Genomic DNA, 20,007 nt, shown 5'->3' with positions numbered 1-20,007 from the left:
TTCTGTCGCCCTCCAACAAACACACAAATATTTCTATGTATGTGCGGATACAGAGCTGCGACATGGATGTGTTGTAGAATAGGTTAGGGAAAATAACATATATATCGTCAGCGCTTAATATATAAAAGCATGTAAGGGAAATACAAAGTCAGTACATCTGACATTGGGCCAAGCAAGTGTTGCTACTGTAATTAGTCTATTCATATGCATGGAGATAACAGAGTGACGTTTAATGGGTTAACCCAGATGGATTCCATGTTTGCACTGCTGTGGCCATGCTATGTGTCACCTGTTTGGCTGTTTCCCTCAGCTGACTGTAAGTGGCCGCAGGTGGCACAAGGAAGCTGATTGTCAGTGACAGGCTTGGGCTCCAGCTGCCTGCATAGCGCATCATTTGTGGGTAGAGTTCTGGCCGCTGGCGTCACCGGCACAAAGAAAAATAGGTGGCCATGAAAGGGAGAGGAGTGTGTGCAATGTGGCAGTCAAGGCCCCCGTGGACCTGAAATAATTGGGAAAAACAGAAAGGAAACAAGAGGTTTCTTTGCTTACACTGATGCCCTGCGGACTGTACATCTGATTTGCTGTCAGAGTCTCACTGTATCCGCCTGTCTGACTGATAACATGGCGAAGGGTATCCACCTGGAAGACAGACAGTAATAATGGTGAGGACAGTGTTCTTTGATAAGAGTTGAGGCTGGGAGTCACAATACATTCAGACATACAAGGACAAAGGGTAACAGCAGTAGGGGAGACCAAAACACTCAAATCCAAAATACAACAAACAGAATGGATGGTGATAAAACACTTCACATTACGGTAAAAGAAAACAAAAATGAGGAATGCTTTGAGGCATAAATTGATGAAGGAGAAAGCATTAATGGGAAGTAAAGTGACGGCATCACTACAAATATAGCCTAGAAATGGTAAGGTAAAACCTTAACAATGAAAAAACTCTTGTAGATCTAGCATATGGGAACATGGGGAAGAAAAGAATAAAAATCATGGAATTGCAGTAATGGAATAAGCAAATAAAGTTAACCTTCAGCAGCCTACAGCAGCCACCACTTTGACAGAAATCACCATTATTATTCATAGCAGTTCAGCCAACACTGAACATTTAAGGAACACTAAACAGAGCATTAGTCAAAATTCCTATTACTTTCTGTTAGGTGTTCACTATAATTGCTGATGAACAATGCTCAGCTTTTCCCCATAAGATTCAATGAGCCCAACTGATCTAGATTATAGAACTCCGCTAAAGTGCAATATAAAGCATCTATGGACAGATCTGCTACTAGTGTTATCTGTTACTTCAACAGGCAGTGAATGATCTGGGTTTAGACACATAAAAAAAAATAACCTCGTTTGCCCCAAAGGCTATATAATGCTGATGCGAAACAACAATTTTGTAAGTTCCTTTAAAGTATTGTCTTTATTACATTAAAGCTGAACTCCCTGCAGATATAAAATCAGAACCAAAAGCAGCCCTGTATTAACATATGCTGAAACGTCCGCTCACACTTAGTCGCTCTTGTGCATTAAATTAAGTCGCATGATACCGCTCATTGTGGTAAGGCAGCCAATTCATTTTGAATGGGTTTCCAATGCACTATAATGACCCATAAAACATACATTTGCTGAAATTTTTCCAATACAATAGTGCGCTGTAACACATGTGCATGTAAGCTGTGCTGCCTAAGACCCCTTTCACACAAGGCGGAGCCGCTGAATGAACACTGCTAGTTCAGCAGGGGATTGCTCCACTGATTCCCGCTGAGCAGGCGGATGACAGGACCATCTCTGTTCACTGTGCAGGGAAGGACCTGTCAGAGCCCCGCTGTTCTCTATGGGGAGATCAGATGAAAATGGATAGCCTGCCCATTTTCATCCGATCCGCTAGGAGGGTGGCGAATGTATAGCCATCTGTCCATTTTGAGTGGATTTTGTCGAAGCGGATGGCGGGCAGGTGACAGCGGACACATCTTCACTGACATCTTCCTGCCCATAGAAGTCAATGGGTGGCCCGCTCGGATCCGCCTGAAAAACAGGCAGGCTGATCCGAGTGGGCCGATCGTGTGAAAGAGGCCTAAAGCGTTAGGCCATTGCCTAAAATGAATGGCAACACAACATGCTAATACACATAATGTGTGTTAACTTTAGCTACCTCAATGCATTGCAAAGCAAAAGTGTGGTTTGGCTGTAGATGTATTTTTTTTTTAAATGCAAAAAGTTTAAGTACCTGAATTTGACTTGGTGTCAAGCCCCTTGCAGTCCCTGTACTGCAGAATTCAGGCTGCAAGAGGGAGAAGTAACAAAAGGAGGAAATCAGTTGAGCTGAAGTGTAAGGAGCATTCCAATAGGAGGAGAGAGCAAAGTGACAGGGAGATGAGCTCATCAGTCTACTGTTTCTCCTTTTACTATGCAAACAAATGGTTGGGGGGTGGGGGAGAACTATAAGGCTGGCGATAGATGAGTAATTATTTTTTATAATAAATCTCATTACACCAGCAGATTTAATAATAATAATAAAAAAAAAACCACCACAACATTACTCGATTGCCCCATACACACACTTAATGTGGATGGGGGAATCACTCTCGCTGAGCTATTGAATTCTGACAGTGGGGAGACTTCCCTGCTGCCAGAATACACTGATCAGCACTGCCGGCTGGGCAGCAGCGCTGATCATGAGAAAATTTGCTAACAGGCTGGTTGTACAGAACTCAATCAGTAAATTGACTTCTGTACAACCAGCCTGTCCACAAATGGATTGCAATTTGGCCAGTCCCTGCTGAACCGATGGAATTTCAATACATCTAAGGCTGGCTTAACTGTTACTGAGCTACATTAGAGAAAAATTCTGTCTCTTTCCCTGCCAGACAGATCTGTGTGCTGTGTAACCTACCTGTTTGGCAGGTAAAACATCACTAACTATATGCTAAATAAATGATATATATATATATATTTATTTATTTTTAACCGTTTGCCTAGAGTTCAGCTTTAATAAAGTCTAGACACCTGACCTCCTTTAACATTGGATATATATTATGACTATTTAACCATGTCTCCGCATTCGTTATTTCTTGCCTACTAATGTTATTAAATGCCTTTACAGCATTAAATGGTAATCACAATAAACTAAACTAAAGTATGGCCCTTCAAAGGACAATGGTAAATACAATCAAAATCTCAGTAGATTTTATATAATTTATGAACTTGCATTAAATCACTATTCTGTGAACTCTGTAGATGATTGTTTACCATATTTTTATATGTGGTAAAAGAAAATAACCATTTCGAAGAGCATGGAAGGCATGTATCATTCAGAGAAGAAATACAATGAATAGAAAAAGGAGAAAAGAATATATTTTTTTTTTTATGGAGCAAACAGATTTAATGAGTTTAACTATGCTTCAATTGCAGAGGCCAGAAAAAAGGTTAAAGCACATATGTGCCCTCGAAGAGGCACTAGGTGGTGTCTTAATTTGACAAACAACTTTGTTTTTATGCTTTAGAAAGGGTGCAGAGATTAGTGTACTATGATGGCAACTTACGTACCAATGCAAATTTCTATAATATATATATATCTATATCTACTATACAGCTGACGTTTCTCTGAGCGCAGGAAAAGGGGCAAAACACTAACATTACAGTGAGCTCAATCATTTTTTTACCCAATACACTCAACTGCATTGGTTACATTTGTGGTTGTGATCGCTCCTTTTTTTAAAACAGCAAAAAGGATAGGATATATCTCTTATACAAAGAATGCCAACAATGTTAACAAATATGAAATAAGCTCTGCAACTAAGCCAAGAAAGCAAAATCAAGTTTTTGTAAATGTGAGTACTTTATTAATGGTTGCCCTTTCCACAAACTTTCTCAGCAACTGACTGTTTCCAACAACCAATCCATTTTGGCTGCGAAACTAACAAGTTCTGGTAATAATGACACACCACCACCTTCATTGTGCGTATGAGAAAGCTGTTTATACTAATATTAGAAGTTCCCCTTGGAGTGGACAAATAGTAGACAATTCAGGAGCCAGTCAGTGAAATCCAAGACCAGTGAAGAGAAAAGGGAAAAACCCTACCAGTCAGCCAACCATTTTTTTCAATTTGTGTGAAAATGTTCAAGACCTTCCAATAATATAAACATATCTACCACCATACTCCTCTCATGAGCATCTGACCAATGCCTTTTTCCAATTGGCAAATCATTGGACGATCCCTACCTGTGACTGTACGTTGGCTCCAACCTGGGCACCTTGGTAAGAATCTCCATTGAGAGACTGCACGCTCATGAACAAATCTCCAGAGTTTGACATGTTAAAAGAACTGGAGGAACCTGGAAAGGAAAGAGTGAGGCACCTGAATCATAGAAAGAAGGAAGTTCAAACCCCCGGAGAAAAGAGGTTTGACATGCACAGTTTGGGGTGAAACAGGAAGGTGGAAGGAGGTTACGAGAAACAAGTTAGTATAAAAAGGTAAGTAAAAGAAAAACAGTATGAGGAAAAGTTACATAACATGGGAGGAGAGAGCAACAGGTGAATGCAGACCATATTTAGTACAAGGAGGATTAGTTATTCTCCGACTGAATGCTCTAGGCTATGTTAGGTATGAAGGATTTGTTCACTGAATTTGCATCAAAATGGAGGAAGTAATTTTATTTCAGCACCAGAACTGAAGTCACCCACGTGGCCATTTGTTAATTAGTCGGTTACAGGAGACTGAACTCATACTCGGCAAGGTCACCATAGAGGACACTACTATTATCATTTAAAAGAATACACTTAACTTATCATTTTTACTCTAAAAGTAAGAGTTAAACTCTTATAATCAACAAGCTATCATGTTTTAAAAGATTGGCACAAAAGAGGTTTTCAATGGATCATTTAGTTTTGCCAAGACTATACAATGAAGAATGCCACTCAATCTAAAGGTCAGCACCAAAGTTTATGCTGATCCTGTATTAAGGATAGGGGAAAATATGTGGCAAACAGTCCTGTATCTACACAGACAAGTAAATTCATCCTAAAATACCAAAAGTAAACTACTAAGCATGCACATAGTGCAGTCTAATAAATTTTAATTTTTTTGTGGCCATCACCCAACTGTCCATACTCTTGTGCAGAAACATTTGTTTTAGAGGCAGAATATAACAAACATATTGGTAATTTCAATTCTATACAAATATAGGTGGGCAGGTTTGGGCTTTTTTTTGTAGATAGACTAATAGTTTTTTGCAGTTTTACATTGTAAAATACTGCAATGTACGAGGCTTCTGCACCAAGGTCCATATAATGGCATATCAAGAACATGTTAGTTCACCATGGGTTAAAAAAAAAGGAAAAACAACCAAAAAAACACAAATCTATGACAAGTCATTAAACCTCAGTTCTGATCCATTTAAATGTATTAAATGTGTAATAAATAAGCAGATTTTCTACCAGATACATTATCTATGAATACCAAGATTAATATGTTCGCAATGCTACTGCTGCTGTGGGCAATTTTTTTTTTACAAGTACCCTGACTCCCAGATTCAACTGACCGGCTCCATCTGGATTACATATATATACACATTCTAAGTCCACATAACACAGCCAATACTTCTAAACAGAATGGTTATAAAAAAAATACACAATTTTATGTACACAAAATTTTAAAGTTTATTTTTTCCTTTAATAAGGTCTTTAGATGTAAATTTACATGGTTCTTACAAGTTAAAAAACTCTCAAAGTGTCCTTTAGAAAACAGTCAGTAACAAAGAGAAAAAAAAAAGCCATTGGGTTACTGAAAAACGCATGTATGGATTTCCAGTTACACAGTTTGGCTAATGACAGCCCCAAGTACACAAAATCAACACAATCAAATGGACATGTTTAACTATAGTCATTAGGTAGCCATCTTCCACTTGGCTTTTACAAAAAAAAAATGATTTGGGACACAAGCCATTTTATTGTTTAAAAGGGAAACCTGCCAGGATGGAAATATGGGGGTGCCATTGCAGACTTGGTTTTAGAAGTGCAAGCTTCAATGCTGTTGTTCTGATCCCTTCCCTACTTGATGGGTCACTGATCTAGATCAAATATATACATATCAGGCATCAGGACAGCAAATATGCACATACTTAACAATACAGATAACAGACGTTTTCAAATACAATCAGAAATGGCAGCTCCCGATTTCTATCCTAAAAATTTCCTTAAGGCTTGATGTACAATGCTGCTGGTAAACTGACGTTTAGGAGCATTTGGGTTGGTTTTTTTTTTGAGCTGCTCCTGAACACTTCTCTGTTATCTTATCAGTACATGTACACAGGGACGTTTTTAGTAGTTTCTTGGCAGTTGAGTTTAGAAGCATTTTTTGGAAAGCAAAACGCCAAATGCCTGTTACAGCTTGTAAATGTGTGTAACTTGTGTTTAGCCGTGTTTCGTTTACAAACGTTTTGTAATGGTGATACATTTTTTACTATTTTCAATGCAAAAAACGATTCTAAGCGCGGAACAGACATTTTTAAATGTTGGCTAGTATCTGACCAATTTGTCTGTCAAATTAAATTGTTCAGGAGAGGTTTTAAAATGCCGCGTGTACATGAAGCCTTAATGTTAATAAAAATGACTTTCCGATTTCAACCTGAAGACAGCAATAATTTTTGTAAGCTGTCAAAAAATTAAAAAGGTCACTTTATTGCAACCACAGCACTGATGGGAGCATACTGTACACCAGCCTTGTAAACAACACTCCAAGAGAACACCATCCTGTTCATATAATTAGCTGACTGCGTTTCCTCAAGTGTGCACAGAGCCTAAAGTATAATTAAAGCCAAACTCATTTTTAATTTTAGAAAGAGTAGGGAATGGTAATATCACTAATTTTTGCCATGTGTGTCCCACCAGGTACTTCTCTCTTCACTTCTCGCCCTGTAGAAGTTTGGGCTTTAGATATACTTTAAGGGTTGCTCAACCTGTGGCCCTTGAGCTGTTGTGGAACTACAAGTCCCAGGAGGCATTGCAAGCCACTGACAGTTACAATCATGACTTCCAAAGACAGAGGCATTGTGGGACTTGTAGTTCCGCAACAGATGGAGAGAAACAGATTGAGCACCCATGCTTTAAAGGTAACAAATTTAGGTATCCCTAGTTCACCCCACAGATTTATTGCAGCTAAATTTCATATCCTGAAAGGGCTTTTGCACTTCCATAGGGATGCCAAAATTCAGATTTTCTCTTACTATAATGGACTGTGAGTTAAACAGGTAGACTCTCACTTAAACCACTAAGCAGTCTGAAAAATGTAAAACCTAAATCCAAGTTTATTGTCTGTTAAAAAACACATTGTAGTTTGCTTGGGTCCAGATGGCCCAAATAAACCATTTACTGCACTAACAGGCACACTAGCTTGGTGAGCTGTATTAACTGTACGGTATCTACTGTAACTGTATGTAGCCTTAGCTATATACAGTGCTGTGTTCCCGCTGTAAATGAATACAAAGTTCACCTGATTGGCCGAGGCAGAAGTGGGCAGAGGATGTTGGGATCTACAACTCAGTTGATCAGAGGAAGCTTTGTATTCATGCAGAGAGGTGGGCAGAGGATGTTAGCATCTACAACTCAACTCATCAGAGGAAGCTTTGTGTGGGACAGGAAGTCCCCTTCCCACTACTGCAACACGGTGTTGTATACCGCATGTACTTGAGGCAACATACAGTTAATATAGCATGCTTAGCAAGAGTACCTGTTAGTGCAGGACATAGCTTAGGCTAGCTTGATCTAAACTAACTTAAATGGACATTAAACAGAGTTGGGCTTTATTAATGGATTGCCCTGGCGCAGTTTAAACATAATACAAAATGGGTAAAAACCTGCAATGTTTACTAAAATCCTCAAAGTGGATTTTAAAGGGAAGTGTATAAAATTGGTTTGGGAATGAGTGCTTTTTTCCTAAAAGGAACTTTTAAATTTAACTGCTCAACATTAACCAAAAATAGTATTTAATATTTTATGTACCTATGCATCATCGGTTACAATTTCTCAAAATTAACAGCTTTTGGAAAAGATTAAGTAGTAGGAAACAAAACAATCCAGTTTTACAAAAAATTGCATAGGAGCTGTGACCAAGGCTTTCTGCCGATATGCATAAGCCCTCCCTTTTTTTACTCACTGTCATGTATTAATAAAGTAATTCGCATGGACTTTGGAGCTGGCGGCTCACATTTTTCATTCAAACTTTACTAAAAATTGCATATGGTATGTTTTATGGGGTATTATTAGCTCCCAGTTCAAATAGGTTTAGGCTCCTTTCACACAGGCTTTCCCGTAAGGATCAAAAACTGAGCAATGTATGCCTATGGGTGGCCAAATGTAAGCAGATATGCGCTTACATAACTTAGGACAGCGATGACGAACCTTGGCACCCCAGATGTTTTAGAACTACATTTCCCATGATGCTCATACACTCTGCAGTGTAATTGAGCATCATGGGAAATGTAGTTCCAAAACATCTGGGGTGCCAAGGTTTGCCATCACTGACTTAGGACTTGTCTTCTAGTTAATTTTCAGTTTTTAGCTGACTGAACTCTTCTATTCTATAAACTCTTATGATCAGAGATAAATGAAGATTAGATGCCAAGACCAAAAATATGTATGTATAAAACCAGTATGTATTAGGTTCCTTGACTATAGCCAAAAGAGTGACAGTGGTGTCAAAGAATTAAAGCACACAAGTGTGAATTCCTACTTCTTTACTGCAAGTTTAATGTTCTCACAGCAGGGTGCATTGTGCATGTGGACTAAAAAAAATAAAAAATAAAATAAAATTGGACATTTGACATTGGAAAGCTGTTGCCCTTGCAAATACAATCCAAATACTGTGCCGTCACAAACAAGAACTTAGTTGAAAGCTTTGGGTATTTCTATTGAAGGTGAGAATAAATTGTGTTGGCAGATGCTGCCAATGCCACATATATGGGGGAATAATTGGAACAGGCTTTCTAGACTGGGAAAAAAATTTTTGCTGGCCAATCAACATTGTTTTACCCCACAGATTTCAGATTTTCTCCCAATCCTGGTAAACAGCTAATGCCTAGGGGAATACTCATAAGAAAATAAAGCTTGTCCACTACATTATGGAGGCAACTGTTCAAGAACCAGCTAAGCAGGAACTGAGAAAAATTTACAACTGTGAAAAGAACCCCCCCCTTTAAAATGTCTCCCGTGGATAATACTTTTACCTACAGTATGATAAACCAGCCACGATCACAAAATACACCATAAAAGGCTCGTAAAAAATGGCCTCTGCCCATGTTGCTCTTATTTACATTGTGATGGGAGACATTTAAGCAAACCAAGTACACAACTCAAAAATTTTACGTCACTGGACAAACCCTCAGATTCTGTTAAAGAGTTTCGAAAATCTGTTCTGGTGATTTGTAATATAAACAGCAATAGTATTATGGTTGCATCTCTGGGATAAATTGCCAAAATCTCATCAATTACCTGTTTATTTTTGTATATTTATATTACTTTTGGTACAGTCTACCTTTTAATTCAGCATCCTCCAAACTGAACCATGAACTGACAGAAATGGATGAAAATATAGATAAGCACCCAAAATAAAATGTTAACACCAACGGTGAAAACCACAAAATAGCCACAAAACTAAAACCAAACTGACGTGCACGTGTCCTGAAGACCATGCGTACTAACCGAGGTTCTGTGGCGACAGGAACTGCACTTTGTTTTGTGGTTGAACTGCCCCGCGTTCCGTCTGTTTGTTCCCTGAATGAAACACAACACAAAACCAGCAATTTCAAGGATATCAGCCCTGAGCTCGGCATTGGCATATGAATGAAAAAGCATTTAACTGCAGGGTTAGTGAGCAACGTGTACAACTGCACACCGATTGATCAAATGACAATGCATAAACCTTGTGTAGTCCTCAGACTGCCTCTTACAGAAGTATCCTGTTATTTTTTTAACTAAAGGTTTGAACAAGAAAGAAATGCAACTATAAAATTACATGTCATGTAACATATACACATTCATAATATACAAAATATAAAGAACTTGGTAAAGAGATGGGCAGTACAATATGGCCTATGGATGCACATAAAAATTTGTCTGTGCCTAGATATTCGTCCTTACGTCATCAACTCCCAGGGGCTCTGCTTTTACCAGGGGACTACTGCGGTTTGACTAGACATTCAGATATAAAACTGATAAATGCGGTACGTATTTTACACCAAGACTGAGAATTCCTTTGTTTGTTTTTTCCAACCAGAGTGAATAACGGAGCATTTGCTGTGGCTACAGACAGCAGCCCAGTATTTTTAAGACATACACCATTTCATTTTCTCACATTCAACCCACACTAAAAACAGCATGGATGGAGGAATCTCCACTGCCATCTATTGTAATTAAGAAGCTTTTGCTGCCTGAATACAGTGATGCTGCCAAAACTATGACTGCGTTAATCAGCTTATAGTCAGTTTTTTAATCAACATTTGTTAAGCTGGCTGGTGTTTGCAGGGCTACCAGCACCACAAAGTCAGCCTAATTGGCAGAAATCGTACAAAATTTTAGCAATCTTCGGTTTGCTTGCCTTAGCGATTCATCTAGCAAACCCTGGCTACTCATAGGCTGGCCATATACAGCTTAAACTTGAGCCAGTTACGAACTATGGGTTTGTAAGGTTTTGTAAACAAAGGTGTAGCCATTTCTCTTGCGGACCTTCATAAGCAATGTTGAATAGCAGCCACTAGCACTACAGTCCATGTATGTTGCAACTAAACACACGGTAGCATGAACTAGAGGGGAAAAGTATGCCATGTGCTTCCTTGTGGCACTCTCATTAAAGGAGGGGAATCAATTTGATTCTGATTGACTGGTATGGGAAAGTGCTTCCATGTTGCTGCTCTTATTATAAGCTTTGTGAATTTCAGCTTATACCTTGTTTTCATGCAAAAGTGACTGACCTACCAATGTCGAAACACACCGTATATACTGATAACTAAATTCACATTTTAGGAAATAAAATACATAAAAAGCTCATTTGCTTTATTTGCAGACCTAAAACCATCCAGGATACTATACTACCTGTCCAGGATTACTATCTCCTTTTGGAAACAAGACATTTTCTAAAAGGTAGAATAAAATTAAATTATTGCTGATCTGTAAGGTCATGGACCCCAACTGGAAAAAAAAAAAAAAAAAAAGTGTATGTACGTTATTATGCAGGATTTATATACAGCACTGCCAAGTGTTTAGAAGGCACCTTTTAAATGCCTATAATCTGTGACACTCCAAACTCATGTTGATGAAAACATGAAATATTGGCTCAGTAATGGTGAGGGATAACATGGAAATCTGGAACGTGCACCTTTGTCTTAACCATTGACATGTTTGGGGAAACCCAATCAATTTGCCCTAAATACTTAACCTACGTATCGCTGAAACATACTGTACTTGAAAATAATTCTCATACTAAGTAGCTTACGTTTCTCTAAATCATTCACATTAAAAATACTAGGAGATAAAAGCTTATTCATTTCTCTTATAAAAAAATAAAAGGAAAAAATAATATCAACTGTCTCCCATCAAGGTTAATAAAATATTGTGTATACATGGTGCGGTGCACAAAGTGCACATTGCCGATGCATTCCAGGCATCAGTACATTTCTGAGAATGAAGCCAGAATGATGCAACTCCTGCAGTTATGCATGGGAATTACATAATTTGTGGCCATCAAATGACTGAAGAGTAGAAACTGGATCCTTGGGAGCAAACTAAGAGACTATAGAGGCAGGCGGAGCAGCAAAGTACAGCAAGGAACAACCTTGATCTGTCCGCGCTAGAGAATAAACATGGGGAGCATGCCCTGACATGCAATTATGCTATGCAAACTTCTACTTTACTGCAACAGAAGTGGAACAGTTCTACTTTAAGATGTGACAAGGGGGATCATTTTTGAAAACCCTACACATTTTCTTCTATAGAACTTTTCATAGTTTTAATTCCCAACATTGTCTTCCACTAACCCATCTTGTGAATGGTGCATGATCAATGGACAACACAGATTTTCATAGTAATAGAAGAAATCGTTTTAGGAAGCACAGAAGAGTCCATGACAATGAAGGAACTAGCACCTTCTTTGGTATTTAACCATCAATAAATCTGGAGGCAGAATTAAATAAACTGATATGAAAGTTAAACGCTAGGTATGGCTTTTATTGCAGTTACATTGGAGCCAGCTTGGACCAATGTCACTATACATATTCCATACCTGTGGGATCTCTGTGGAAGCGAATAATTGTAGTTGGGGGGCTACTACAGTGATCACTATGGTCCTCTGTGTTATGTGAGGAGTGACTGCCATTTTGACTAGTTGAACATCAATGGGGTGGTGACATCCCGACCTCCACCTCATCCAATTATAGAAAGTATTTTATTCACTGAGAACAATGCAATGCATTCAGTGAATGTGGCTGTGCCGAGCGAGCGTTGTACACTATGGAGTAGGACAGCCACTGGGAACAGGATCCAGAAGGCCGCAGTGATCGCTGTAGTAGAGTTTACTACAATAATTCTCTGCTTTTACTGTTGTTCCACAGGTATGGAAGAAGTATACTTACATTCATCAAAGCTAGATCAAAGTAACTATGCAACAATAATCACGCCATGCGTTCAGCTTCAAAAGATCTTCATGGGAATGGATAAAGAAGAATAAAAAAGACCTTAGTGAGAATGGAGCAAAGGATAGTAAAGATCGATCTTTAACGAAAACCCTTAACTGAAACAAAGTTTTCATATTGAAGCGCATATTTTCTACAGCAACCCAACCCCTCTCTAAAACATTTTTTGAAGTTGCTCCTCAATGTGAATGTATAGGCAAAACTCTTTCTTTTCTATTAGTTTTGGATACAGTAGGGAAGGATTAAAAGCACCAGTGGGATATTTACGCTGTTTGTGCCCTGCAGGCAAGATCTCATATTGCCCAGTGACACAACAGGAAATGTGTAAGGAATTAAGGGGAATTCTCAAAAAAAAAAAAAAAAAAAAAAGTTTGCCTTATGAACACATGTACTTCCACTTTTGAGATTATGTTCGAGAAAACACAAGGAAATATTAAAATAGAACTTCTGTGTGGTCACACTTCCATGCCATAGTTAAAGTGCCACTAAAGTCTGGATAGAATGGAGAGGGATTAGGACTATTGTCAGGTTTCTCCTCTGTTTGTCCTGTTTATCATCATCATCAAAAGTGAATGTAAAAGTAAAAGAAAATCCAAAATTTTGGGTTAACACCAGAACAGGAATATAGAGGAAATCTTCCAAGTCCCGCACTTTGGAGGTGTTTCCTCACACTTAATTTTTTAGCTATGGGACAAGGGAGAAGGGAAAACTCCACAATGGGATGGCATAATGGGGGGGAAAAAATAAAAAATAAAAAAGAGTTTGCGTTCTCCATCCAAAATTAAGGAAATAAAAAAAAAAATGTTTTTTAGTGACACTTTAAGCAAAACATGTTATGACATAATTAATCTTTTGACATCTTTTTAAAAACTGCAAGTTCCCTGGCTTTCTCTGCCTTCGGTGCTTTATTTCATCATTAGTGGAATCTATTCCATTGGTTGCTAAGTATATGGCCACCTTAACCCAGCAGTTAACCACTGAATGGAATAGCATCAAACCCGAAAATGTTCAAAAAACAAAAACTTTGTTTAGGACGAGCTAATGAAGAATTTGGATTATTTGCTGCTGCTCATTACTACAAAAATCTCTCCTTTCCCTTCGCCATTCTGTGCATAAGACAAGCAGTGCTAATTCAAGCCTCTCATAATACCAGTCTTCAAAGTATCAACCCTTTCTGGTATAGTCATTGCAAGTAGCAACTCCACCATAAGGATCAAACTTCTTATTGGAAACATAAATGTGTATTTAAATAGAAACCTCCTGTTATCTTTATTTGCCCGGTTTCCTAATTACACTGCCAGCATTTTTTTTTTTTTTTTATAGAGAAGCAAATTCCTTTTTATGTTTATTAAAGCACCATATACCTGTCATCAAGCTAACAAATGCAGGAATGCATATTGCAGACAGCATATGTTAATCCCACTAAACAAAATGAAAGCATGAAATGTGCCAGTAAACGCACTCAAATTCTGCCTGCGAGAGGGAAGCCCGCACGTAACGAAGCTAGGAGCTGCCTGGCATACACAGAGGGAGAGATAGATCAGACAGGGGACACCTAACAATAAGCGAGTGATTGGTGGATGAATGCAGTATGATAGCTTGTATTTAGAATGATTGATTTAAGGAAATCAACAGTGTAGTAACATGAGAAGATGAGGCTGAAAGCTTTGATACATGGCACAACAGACATATAAAATAAATAAATGGGACAAGCTTAACACTAGTGAAGGCAAATATGCAGCTACCTTAAAAACAGTGACACCAAAAGTATTCCTATGAATCTACAGAACAGAAAACATGCATATTGTATTACACAAAGTAAAAATTATAACAAAAAAAGTATAAGTATTGCCACATCTAGACCTTTCCCAAAGTAATACTGTATCTAGATCCCATTAATAGTTGTCAAAATGACAATGTAGGTCTCACATATAAATATACTTAAAATGTATCAAATGCAAATATGTAATATATTGCAATTTACCAATCCTATGATATGGTGGTTCTCCCTTCCCAAATTTATTTTCAGCTGGTGTTCTGGGAAGTAAACACACTTCATGCCTTAGGCCCCATACACACTATTAGATTTTATGCAGATTGTTGTCTTCAGGTTTACCAAAACCATATAATATGAGGTCAAACCTTGAGCGTTTATATTTGCACGCAATAAGGCAGGCCCTTGCACTACATGGTTTTGGTAAATCTGAAGACAAAAACCTGCAAAAAATCTGATAGTGTATATAGGGTCTTAGGGTGGCTACACTCACTCCTCCACTCTATGGAGGAGCAACGTAGTTACCCTTGGACAGCAGCATTGTCAAGCTGTGGAGAGGGTAGCCTTAGATGGGAGTCGTAGATTTAGATGGACTTTACATAAATGTTTAACAAATTAAAGTATGACTGCAGCTAACACTTCCCGGCAATTTTTCCCCTTTTTGAATAAAGATATTCACTAAATGTAGGGTTAGCACAGTGGCTAAGTGGTTAGGTCGGTTTGAATCCCAACCATAGCACTACCTGCCTGGAGTTTGCATGTTCTCCCCGTGCCTGAGTGGGTTTCCTCCGGGTACTCTGGTTTCCTCCCACACTCCAAAGACATGCTGGAAGGTTAATTGGCTCCTATCTAAATTGGCCCTAGTATGTGTATTTATGAATGTGAGTTAGGGATCTTAGATTGTAAGCTCCTTCAGGGCAGGGACTTATGTGAATGAATATATATGGGTCAAACGCTGCGTAAATTGACAGCGCTCTACAAGTACCAATAATTAAGAAAGACAATTTTAAGTACTTCTGTCATTGTTACTTGACCTAAAACCGTTTTTTACCTTAATGCATTGTTTGCATGTAGGTAAAATTTTTTTCCAGTTTCTCTGTACCCCCCTTCCCCGGTGTGAAGGGGAAAAGAGAAGAGATCAGCGCTGTGCACGGCGGCATCAAATTCTCCCCTCTTTACACAGCATTCGAGCAGCAGCAGGAACCATTGGCTCTTGCTGCTGTCAATCAGATACAGTGGGAACGATGTCATCGCAGCTTCAGCCAGTCACAGAGCCAGAGCCAGAGTCCGTGAACTGGAAGAAAGAGGGGTGAAGAAGGGAGCGCCTGCAGCTCTGACATCTCGGCACTGGAATGCTTCCTTTTAAGGAAAGTTGACTAAGGAAGAGCAATACTTGTTGGATGTAGCAACCAGGCCCATTGACCTTTTAATTTTCCTATTCTGAACTGGGAGATGCACATAGTAACACATAGGCCACAACTATTACTTCTTCAGATATGTTCATCTATGATACTCTGTGTGCTTTTCTTTTTACTCCAAATTTACTCGTAAAGGACTATTGGCTTAAAATACTTTGCTGTAGATTGCCTGATGGATATCAAATCCTACATGTATAATAAAAGGTATTTCTAGCATAAACATTATAAAACAGTTTGTGATGCAAAAATTTCCTACGAGATATCTCCTATATCAGCTCTGACAAGATGCTTTCTGCTGCTGCTTGCGTTTCCTTGGTGAAGGTGTCCTTACAGGGGCAAGAACTGTCATTATCCACAAACTCCGATTGCTTTGAAGTATATGGCTGCTGCGATGAGATCGGCAGCTGATAATCAGGTAAACAGTAGAACGGACAAGTTGGAAATTTTTCTTGGCTCTCATCAGACTTGGACAGTGAAATGGTGGCATCTTTTGCCAACATCTGATCACTTGCCGACATAAACCTGCGCCAGAATTTTTAGAACGACAAATGATTTGCAAACAAATGGTCTTTAGATGTCTGACATAAATGGCCAACAGTCATTCTCCAGTGCAGGGAGTGATCTCTTAAAACAGGGGTCTCCAAACTTTCTAAGCAAAGGGCCAACACCTGTTCATTGGTTTTAATGGGAGGAATAGTGCCCCATTGTTGAGCTCAATGAGAAGAATAATGCTCCATCATTGGTGTCAGTTGGAAGCATATTGTACCAAGGGCCAGATAAAGGCAAATAAAGGGCCACATCTGGCCCCCCCCCCCCCCCCCCCGGGCCACAGTTTTGAGACCAATGTCTTAAAAGAATGTTAATCTGACCACTCTACCAGCCCCCTTGCAGTGCCTTTCCTCTTTCTGATGCTTCAGATTGTGGGCAGTCCCTCTCCATCTTTGCATACAGCTCAGTGTTATTGGACTTGCATTGTACTTGATGACAGTGTGGCCCTCAGCTAGGAGCTCCAAAGAGATGTAGTTTTTGAGGGACTGGTCTCACAGCATAGAGGAAGCCTGCCGGAGTGAGGAATAAGGTTAAGTATTACAGCTTATTCCTCTATGCCTAGCATTTAACCCCTCGCAGTGAACCACTGCAAGGGTATTTTTTTCTGCTTGAAAGTGGGGCTTAAAGATCTGCACTAAAGCTATAATATCTGGCAGAGCTGTGCCTGGGGAAAAAAAAAAAAAAATTAAACGTCAGCAGCTACAAAATACCATAGCTACTGACTTTTAATATACGACACCTGCCTATCCAGGGAGCCCGCGATGTTGGCACCCCAGCCAATTCATGGATTGGCTGTCGGGTGATCCTGACACCATCTCCACTAAGAGAAACCGGCCCTGAAGCCATGCTGTGCTTTCTAAATGTCCCAGGCAGCGGAGGAAGGGGGCCAAACTTCCAAAGGATGGCACCATTCCCTCCTCCCCCTCTGAAAGGTGCCAAATGTGGTACCGGAAAAGAGGGAGGGAAGCAAATAAGTGGAGGTTCCACTTCTGGGTGGAACTCCACTTTAGGGTAGCAATTGTTAGGGTTCAGGGGTTGAGTGTAAAAAGACCAAAGGCTGTTCAGCTAAGGGAGGTTTATTGGATGCTTTAATGTAGTGAGCGCATTCTTGCCACTAATTCTATTGGCAGCTACAGTAGGAGATTAAATCTGGCCATACACTGTTCAAATAATGGCCGTTATTGATCATCCGATGTCAGACATCTCTCAGTCAGCATCATTCAATTGAGAAATCAAAAGAGCCAGCCAAAAAATTGTCAGCTGAACAGCTTCTGCATCAAATCAGATAAGACGCCGTGCAGGCACTCTAACAGCCGGAGGGGCTGGCTGTCAAAATACAGTAGCTGCAGCAGATGATTTGTCCACCCCTACTGTGTAGCATGGTTGGAGGAATCTGGTTTTCAAAATCTATAGGTGCAAGGCCAGCTTTAGTCGTCAGAAGTGGAAGCCATGTTGTGCGCATTTCTTAGAACCCCCAAACAAAAAGTAAAAGCATGCCAAAGCAAGCTACAAACCGTCCTCAGTAAGCACAATGCAATGTTTTATTTTAACAATTACAAAAGGAAAAAAATTGAGTTCTCTACTCAGCCATTAAATATAACTATAAAGTCATACAATCACGCCTGTGCTATATCCATATATGCTTCTCCTCAGAGCCCAGATCTTTAAACCCACTTCTCTCCCTCTTCGCTCATCATCCATAACCTCTATCCCTGCCATACATAATTCCCATTCTTTCATCCTTAATCTCTTTTCTGGTGGGTTGCCAACAATCCTTGAATCAATTCCTGGAGATTTCATTAGCCAAATGACTTAATGATGACATCAACAAGTGATCAACTACAAAGATCTAATTATTGTGCAGCCTACGGCATTAAATTACACAGATCATTCAGATGGAGTTTAGGAAAACTCATCGGAAATCCAACAACCGCAGTTTTGGTGATGTCACTTATAGCAGTAGCTTCCCGACTTTTTTTTTTGACAGCAGTTACATTTCACAAGTACAATAGTTTGTGAATGTTAAAGCATAATGAATTGCAACTGCTGTTCATAAAAACTCACTTGCAGATTTTGCCAGTAAAGGTGGGAAAACACGTTTTACATTGCCTGAGCAAATGTCTGTGTGTTTGTAAAGAAACTGCTAGCATTCCAGGTGTTGCATCAAGTTGTCATCATTTTATTTTCACGGCATAAATAACCAAATGCTTCCAGACTGCGCATGGTCCTTCTGGCAAGGTGCAAGTGAATTTCACTCAACTAAAATTACACAGTTCATCTCCCAAGAACCTTTCAAATATAATTGTTTAGATCAGTGTTAAAATCTGTTTCTTAATAGACTACAGACGTATATTAAAAACACCATTTAATGCAATTATGCATTAATTAACAATCATTTACGTTTAGGTTTAAATATAAATAAAAGGCGGCAGCTAAAAAAAAAAAAAAAAATGTTGCCTCCTTATTGCACTACATACATTTTAGCATAAGCAGCAATTTAAATAGTATTTTCTTTTCAAGTTTTTTTTTTATATAGTCACATGAGCGCAAAAAGTCCAGCTTCTCTCACAGAGCAGCGACACTGAATGCGTTTGAGCCAGGAGTTCCTTTCCAGCAGCCATAAGTTACACAGGGGTGCCATAGCATTGCAGTCACGTGACCGCATAGAAAACTTTAGGGGAGAAGAAAAACAATGTATTTACATTGCAATTTATGCTAAATTGTATATGGAGTAGGGGGGAGGCAACAAAAAATAAATAAAATGTTTCCATTCACCTAGGTGGATGCAGCATCAATCTGATGCTACATCTGCCCCGTCGGCTCTGTAGTGAGAAAATATTAAACATCGCTGATCACTCAGTTCTCTTAGCAGAGATCTGAGAATGTCAATCAGTAGCTCTCCGCTTTGCTCCTCCAGCTCTCACTGGAGCGCTGGGATGTGGAGGGAGCGGAGGTTGAGCCAGCTGTCAGTCCAGGCTTTTGGCTGGTTCCTGACCATAATGGTCAGAGCCTGGACCAGCTCTGCGATGTCAGCTGAAATCAAACTTCAGCCCGCTGTTGGCTGAAAATGGGCCACAGGAGTGCATAACTAAGTGCACTCCTGAAGCCTACAGGAAAAGTATAGCCAAACGAGCTTTGGCCATACTTCTTTAAAGTAGGTTGATTATTCAGCCTTTCCTTCTACTTTTAGTTCCTAACTTTGCCCTAGTATCAACTCTTGTAATCCCCCCTCACAGAATGATCAGGCAGGGAAAGCCAAGCCTAGTACCCATCCGTTTTTTTTTGTTTTTATTTTTCCCCGAACCCAGTGGGCTGAACGAAAATAAATAAATAAATTAGGAGCTCAGAAGGAGCCACTGTACAAACTGCGTGATGTTAGTATAACCCCCCCCCCCCCACTGAGCTATTGCGTTCTCACAGGGGGCTGCCCCCCTACCAGAGCACATCTGTCAGCGCTGAACAGATGGCAATTGGCAGACCTTTTTTCAGCCACGCCCCTTCAACAGAAGCCGGTGGAATGGTCGGCTTCTGTTGGACCGGCTGCCGTACACACGAGCGGAATGAGGGACGGTT

General features: G+C 39.6%; 1 protein-coding gene across 12 annotated transcripts in view; it reads right to left on the bottom strand.

Moving 5' to 3' along the window:
- Positions 1 to 20,007, bottom strand: part of PBX1 (PBX homeobox 1) — a 205,490-nt gene that overhangs the window by 7,049 nt on the left and 178,434 nt on the right. For 3 of the 12 annotated variants that reach the window (XM_077453035.1, XM_077453028.1, XM_077453029.1), the window contains 4 exons: positions 9,710 to 9,781; positions 4,235 to 4,347; positions 2,240 to 2,293; positions 550 to 639 (listed from right to left, as the gene is read on the bottom strand). In XM_077453035.1, the coding sequence (XP_077309161.1) occupies positions 550 to 639; positions 2,240 to 2,293; positions 4,235 to 4,347; positions 9,710 to 9,781 (329 nt within the window). The remainder of the gene's footprint in view (positions 1 to 549; positions 640 to 2,239; positions 2,294 to 4,234; positions 4,348 to 9,709; positions 9,782 to 20,007) is intronic. The other 9 variants (XM_077453038.1, XM_077453032.1, XM_077453034.1 and 6 more) reach the window with 4 other exon arrangements.

Source organism: Lithobates pipiens, unplaced genomic scaffold (assembly GCF_037356315.1).
Source record: "Lithobates pipiens isolate NorthernLeopardFrog02 unplaced genomic scaffold, aLitPip1_a1.2 Scaffold_23, whole genome shotgun sequence".
Classification (NCBI taxonomy): domain Eukaryota; kingdom Metazoa; phylum Chordata; class Amphibia; order Anura; family Ranidae; genus Lithobates; species Lithobates pipiens.
This window is presented reverse-complemented; position numbering and strand designations above follow the sequence as displayed.